Source organism: Sardina pilchardus, chromosome 20, assembly GCF_963854185.1.
Source record: "Sardina pilchardus chromosome 20, fSarPil1.1, whole genome shotgun sequence".
NCBI lineage: Eukaryota > Metazoa > Chordata > Actinopteri > Clupeiformes > Clupeidae > Sardina > Sardina pilchardus.
In genome coordinates, this window is record NC_085013.1 from 30,818,765 (window position 1) to 30,826,264 (window position 7,500).

At 54.5% G+C, this 7,500-nt stretch overlaps 1 protein-coding gene across 1 annotated transcript in view; it reads right to left on the reverse strand.

Moving 5' to 3' along the window:
* Positions 1-7,500, reverse strand: part of LOC134067058 (uncharacterized) — a 103,082-nt gene that overhangs the window by 79,208 nt on the left and 16,374 nt on the right. The window contains exons 18-21 of the mRNA XM_062522112.1: positions 3,118-6,546; positions 2,359-2,493; positions 1,649-1,795; positions 130-323 (exon numbers count right to left, since the gene is read on the reverse strand). Coding sequence (XP_062378096.1) covers positions 130-323; positions 1,649-1,795; positions 2,359-2,493; positions 3,118-6,546 — 3,905 coding nt within the window. The remainder of the gene's footprint in view (positions 1-129; positions 324-1,648; positions 1,796-2,358; positions 2,494-3,117; positions 6,547-7,500) is intronic.

Genomic DNA, 7,500 nt, shown 5'->3' on the forward strand with positions numbered 1-7,500 from the left:
GTAATCAGTACTACGTGAGTGTGTGTGTGTGTGTGTGTGTGTGTGTTTCAGAAGAGGACACAACAGCACAGAGTAATCAGTACTACGTGAGTGTGTGTGTGTGTGTGTGTGTGTGTGTGTTCCCCTCACCCTGCCTCTGGCGGTGGTGTGTCTCTCTCCCCGCTGAACTGGCGCTGGATGGCGGCGAGTCTCTTCTCACACTCGCGCAGCTGCGCCTGTGCCAGCCGGTGGGCATCCTCGGGGCTCAGCGTGTCACACAGCTCCTTCAGGCCCTGCAGCTGCTGGCCCGCCTGCGCCATGCTGCCCTCCACCGAGAAACACGCCTGGCACACACGCCACAGCGGGCACAGGGGTACAGCGGTCGAGAGAGGGGCCGAAGAAGCACAGAGAGACAAAGGAGGCAGGAGTCAGGCCAAGGCTGGAGTAATACGCTATACATGCAAATATGCTAATATGCTATACATACTATACATGCTAACATGCTAATATGCTATGCCATATGTGCTAACATGCTAATATGCTATACTATATTTGCTAACATGCTAATATGCTAACATGCTAATATGCTATGCTATACATGCTAACATGCTAATATGCTATGCCATATGTGCTAACATGCTAATATGCTATGCAATACATAGAAACATGCTAATATGCTATGCAATATGTGCTTACATGATAATATATTATACTAACAGTCATACTACATGCTAACATGCTATGCACACTAGTATGCTACACTAAACACACTAGCATGCTATACATGATAGTATACTATACTACATGCTAACATGCTATCCACAATATTCCTTAGCCAAAAATGGGTGTCGCCATGACACCTCAGTGTTCAGAAAACGTTTTTCTATTTCCGGCGAAGCTGCCTCGTATCAATTTTAATGTGATGTTGACAGTGCTTAACGTATCATAAGTCATGAGACATATAAAAGCAAACTTTTATATTTTTCTATCAATTATATATTATGTAGAATATCTATGTTGAGGGCAGAATTGTCAACATTTCTAAAGAAATATAAGTTGAAGCTTATTTTAGTTAGCGTAATGAGAATGCACAAAGTTATAATGTAAACAGAATGGACGGAAGATGAAAAACGGTTTCCCGGTTGAAGGAATAAGTTGGATACATGTCAACATGTTATAGCTACTACATGCTAACTTTCCATACATGCAGCTTGAGTTAGTCGAAGTTAGTGAGGGGCGTAGAGCAGTTATGGTGTAGCTAGCGGGTACATTACCTGCCCCTGTGGGACTGAGGTGTTAGCGTGCAGTTAAAGGTGTAGTTAGCGGGTACGTGGGGGACTGAGGTGTTAGCGTGCAGTTAAAGGTGTAGTGGGACTGAGTTGTTAGCGTGCAGTTAAAGGTGTAGTTAGCGTGTTAGCGTGCAGTTAAAGGTGTAGTTAGTGGGTACTTTACCTGCCCCTGCGGGACTGAGGTGTTAGCGTGCAGTTAAAGGTGTAGTTAGCGGGTACGTTACTGAGGTGTTAGCGTGCAGTTAAAGGTGTAGTTAGCGGGTACGTTACCTGCCCCTGTGGGACTGAGGTGTTAGCGTGCAGTAAAGGTGTAGTTAGCGGGTACCTGGGGGACTGAGGTGTTAGCGTGCAGTTAAAGGTGTAGTTAGCGGGTACGTTACCTGTCCCTGTGGGACTGAGGCAAGCCTACGCTTCAGGCCGTGAGTGTTAGTGTGCACTTCACACATCTGTATCAAGCTGTTAAGCTGCCGCCTTTTAATCTCAAATCTCAACTGCAGCACATACTCGGCAACAGCAGCACGCACGCCCTGAAGAGGTTCAGAACATACAACACGTTTCACACACACATTCACACACACACAATACATAACACACACAACACGTTTCACACACAGCACACACACACTCACACACACAATACATAGCACACACAACACGTTTCACGCACAGCACACACACAACACCAAACCACAAGGACACACTTCACTGTGTCCAGTCTACTGCTCTGGGCTGTGTACTAGTCAATTCCACATCCTCACACTGAGGTCAATAACAGGCTCGAGGTTGATGCAAATACACACTGACCACATGCAAGTGCACACACTGGCAAGAACACACATGTACATTCTCTATATTTACAACATACTCCCCTCCTCACACACACATGAACTATCTCTCTCACACACACACACACACACACACACACAGACATTAAATTGCATTCTGACAGCTGGACACATTGATTCGACACACTCAACACACATCCCTCCCTCCCTCTCTCTCTCTCTCTCTCTCTCTCTCTCTGTCTCTCTTACACACACGCACACACACACACACACACACACACACACACACACACACACACACATACCTCCCACTGTGTCCTGACGGACTGTGTGAAGAACTCCATGTCTCGGAGCTGAGAGGGGGTGCAGAAGGCCTCCATGCCCTCCGCAGCTCTCAGGAACTCCTCCAGCATCTCAGGGTCCAGGGAGCGCAGCATCTCCTGGGGAAAACACACACATCATAACACACACACACACACACACACACACACACACACACACACACACACACACACACACACACACCTCCTTGGTCAGGGTACATATACACACACACACACACACACACACATATACACACACACACACACACCTCCTTGGCCAGGGCACACACACACACACACACACACACACACACACACACACACACACACGCACACACACACACACACACACACACACACACACCTCCTTGGTCAGGGTACATATACACACACACACACACACACACACACACACACATATACACACACACACACACCTCCTTGGCCAGGGCACACACACACACACACACACACACACACACACACACACACACACACGCACACACACACACACACACACACCTCCTTGGCCAGGGCACATATACACACACACACACATATGCACACACACACCTCCTTGGCCAGGGCACATATACACACACACACCTCCTTGGCCAGGGCACACATACACACACATATACACACACACACCTCCTTGGCCAGGGCACACATACACACACATATACACACACACACCTCCTTGGCCAGGGCACACACACACACACATATACACACACACACCTCCTTGGCCAGGGCCTGCTCCTCGGTGAGCTCCTTGTCTCTGAACACAGTGATGGCCTCCAGGATGTGGCCCTGCAGGCAGTGCTTGGCCTCCTCAAAGTGGTTCCTGGCCAGCGCCTGGGCCTTGGCGTACGCCTCCGTGTAGGCCTGCGGTGGAGCCTGGGCCAGGCCTGAGGCCTTCCCCCGGGACCCTGCCTGCGTCTGGGGCAGCTCTGCCACCGGGGGCTGGGGCTGTGGCTGGGCCTGCGGGCCTGCAGCCTGGGAGGGGGCATCACCTCGGGGCGGAGCCCACTGAGAGGCTCTCAGCTCTGGCTGCTCTGCAGGGAACTGGGTTTGGATCTGGATCTGGGTGGGGGGTTGGGATGGGGGTTGCCCTGGAGTTGGTGCTTGCGTTTGGGCCGGCTGTTGGAATGAGGCCGCTGGCTGAGCCGTGGTTGGTGCTGGTTTATAGGTTGGTGTTTGGATCGGGGCGGATGTCTGCGCTGGGATCGGGGTTGGTGGCTGCGCGGGTTTAGGCGCTGCCATCTGGATTGTTGTGACCGCCTGTATTGGAGCAGCTGATTGGCTGGGGATCGGGGTGGGCGGCTGGACTGGCATTGGTGCCCTGATCGGGGCCTGTGTCTGGATTGGTCTCGGGGCCTGCATCTGGACCGGGGAAGGGATGTGTGTCGCGGTCTGGACCCACTGCTGCTGCTGGACCGCCTGCGGGACCTTAGCCTGAGCAGAGGATTGTGGGTAGGCCTCGGGCCGCTGGACGGGCATCCACTGCTGTGGCTGGTACTGACCCGGAGCCGGGGAGGGCAGGTACCCCTGACCCTGAGCCTGAGGGTACCCCTGCTGCGGAGCCTCTGGCCTGATGGGGCTCCATGGTTGGGGGGCCACCGCGCGGACCTGCGCCATCTGGGCTCCGGGTTGCGGGTACGACTGGGGCGCCATCTCTGGCCTCACGCTCGCCCACTGCTGTTGGGGCGGCACAGGCGAGGTGTTGGGGTACCCTGCAGGCGAGGTGTTGGGGTACCCTGGCATCTGGGCATATGTGCCTGCCGGCACGGGCGCCTCTGTGGGGGTCTGAGGCCGAGGGTAGGTCTGGGGCACTAAACCGGGTCTCATCGGGGCCCACTGCTGCTGTGGGGCAACAGGCTGCTGGGGGTAGAGTGGGTACTGCCCCATGGAGGGCATCTGGGCTGGCATGGGGGCCTGCGTCTGGGCCCTGGGGTAACTCTGGGGCACCACCTCTGGTTTCAGGGGCCCCCACTGCTGGTACTGGGGTTGTGGAGGGGCAGGATGGGGAGCCCTGGGGGCAGGAGCCTGCCCAGGGTGTTGAGGGGCAACAGAACGCAAGGGCTGAGGCTGCCCAGGGTGTTGAGGGGCAACAGAACGCTGGGGCTGCATGGGCCCTTGGGGGCGAGCCGGGGGCATGCTGATGATGCGTGGCTGGATGGGGCTGCTGGGTTTGGGCTGCAGGGGGGTGACGGACAACCCCCGTGGGGCAGGGTAGGTCTGGGGCATCTGTGCCCGGGGGGCACCTCCCTGGGCAGGGTAGGTCTGGGGCATCTGTGCCCGGGGGGCACCTCCCTGGGCAGGGTAGGTCTGGGGCATCTGTGCCCGGGGGGCAACACCCTGGGCAGGGTAGGTCTGGGGTGCCGATGCTGGGTGGGCACCTCCCTGGGCAGGGTAGGTCTGGGGTGCCGATGCTGGGTGGGCACCTCCCTGGGCAGGGTAGGTCTGGGGTGCCGATGCTGGGTGGGCACCCCGGACGGGAGCCTGCTGCTGAAGCTGTCTCTGGGGCTGGGCAGGTGGCATGGGGGTGGGCGAGGTTGGCGCCATGGGACGAGGCTGCGTCTGTGGCCTGGACTGAGCTGGAGGCTGCTGCTGCTGCTGGGGACGAGCTGCAACTACACCCTGACTCTGGGTCATTGACTGGGTCTTAGCCATGGACTGACTATAGGCCACCGACTGACTCTGGGCAGCTGCCATTGGCTGCGGATGCCTCTGCACCCCAGCCTGAGTCTGAGCTGGGCCTCTCGTTGGGGTCTGTGGTTGAGTTTGGGGGGTCACTGGCTGCTGCTGCTGGACAGACATCGCCGCGGGCCGCTGGGTTTGGCTCACACCAACCGCGGGTGGAGTGGGGCCTGAGGCTGAGGCCTGGGGTTGGGCTGGATGAGGTGGTGGAGGTTGTTGAGGCTGGGTCATAGTTGTTGTGTGGGCTTGGCTGGTCGCTGGTGGCTGTGGCTGTGGCTGGCTCTGTGCTTGTGCTTTAGACTGACTGACCAGCTGCTGTTGAGTCTTGCTGAAAACCACCTGCTGACCTTCGATTTTGACCTCTTGTTGTTGCGTTTGGACGAGTTGTTGTCCCTGGATCTTTGCTTGTTGTTGAGTCTGACTTTGGACTTGTTGTTGAGACTGGATCTTTGCTTGTTGTTGAGTCTGACTTTGGACTTGTTGTTGAGACTGGATATTTGCTTGTTGTTGAGTCTGACTTTGGACTTGTTGTTGAGACTGGATATTTGCTTGTTGTTGAGTCTGACTTTGGACTTGTTGTTGAGACTGGATCTTTGCTTGTTGTTGAGTCTGACTTTGGACTTGTTGTTGAGACTGGATCTTTGCTTGTTGTTGAGTCTGACTTTGGACCGGTTGTTGAGACTGGATCTTTGCTTGTTGTTGAGTCTGACTTTGGACCGGTTGTTGAGTTTGGCTTGCCATTGGTGGTTGAGGTTGACTCACGGTGTGTGCTTCTCCCTGCACTGTGGCCGTTGGCGGTACCCTCTGGCCTGAGCCTTGAGCCTCTGACCGGGTCTCAGTGTCTGTCTGTGCTGCTGCCTTCTGCTGCAGCCAGGGTCGGTTCTGTCGGGCCAGGGCCTTGCGGGCCTTGATGTCGAGGGGTGTGGCGGCAGGCTCTTGCGGCGGCGGTTGCTGGACGGGCTGTGGTGCCTGAGGGGGGGCCGGCTCCTGGCTCTGTTGGGGCTGGCGAGGGGTCGGGGGGGGCCTGTGCTCCAGGACGCCCCCTTGAGGCTGCTCTTGCGCTGCAGCCTGGGTCTGGGGACGTGTGCGGCTCTTTGGCCTCACGCTGGCCTGCGCCGGAGCGTCCGTGGGGGGGGTCTGGGGGCCCCTCTCTGGGTGGGGGGGCTGCTGGGGTGGAGCGACACTGAGCTCCTCTCCGAACTCCTGCACGATGATCTGGGGAACCGGCTGGGCCAATGGCGGCTGAGGGGCGGGGCCTGAGCTCCTGACCTCATCTGAGGGTTGGGCTAGAGGCGGGGCCTTCGGGCGCATGGCTGATTCCTGCTGCACTGATTGGTCAGTAGGCTGAGCAGGGGGAGGGGCCTCGGCCTCGGCTGGTGATTGGACAAAGATCTTGGCGGGGGGCTGGTCTCTGGGGGGACTCTGGTCTCGTCGAGAACCCAGAGAACTGAGCAGGCCAACGACCTCCTAGAACAGAGAACCCAGAAAACATTATCAGGGCTGTACACTGCAAGCACCTCGTCGCAAATGCGAGGAAATATATATTATTGCTAATTGAAAATATGAAATGGGAGCACAGGTGCGAGTACTGAATTCAACCCTTTTATTCGCATTTTGCTCCTAAAAATCCACACCAAGTGGATCAAAGTATAGGCTAGTAGGCCTACAATTTTCGCGCATCTGTATAGAAATTTCATAGTTGACAACTCTAACGCTCCTGGCTGGAAACTCACGCTTTCAGCATCAACCTCGCTGTCTCTCACACACGCAAGAAATGTCACTCCAAAACCATTCTTCTTTTTCTTCAATCTGTTCGTTATCAGTTGGTGACTTTGTAGCGATTAGCCTACCGTTGAAACGGCAAACCATGATAAGAATGTTGACTATATAGCCTACAATTACCGTGTTCATTTCAAATATTATTGTTATCACGGTTGATAAACACGGTGTGGAAACCGTGTTAGCTTCACCCCAGCCTGCATTTGACATAGGCCTGGTTGACTTCTATGAGAGAAATCCGACTGATTCTGTTGTCTAAATGATGGATTTAACCACGATTTGGTGTAGGCTACACCTGCTTTAAAAAGGCGGAACATTTTCATTGCAAATGTGCGCATCATATAGCCACTCTGCGTCTTTGTATGGAGGTTACATTCACATTAATTCCACTAACGTTATCAGGAGAATACCGTAACGTTTTATTTTGAGCTCTGGTTGTCACTCATTGGATATAACAGATATAGCCTACCAAACTCCAAGACGAGTCATGGTAGAGTAAGTTAAGCACCCAGCCAACTAAACATGACCAAGGAAAAAGTGACAACTCACGATGCCATGCCATGGTAGGCTACCTAAATCATAGAAGTTAACGTTACTGGACAGTGGACACTCATCTTTTCTATTACACCAGAAATATTTGTC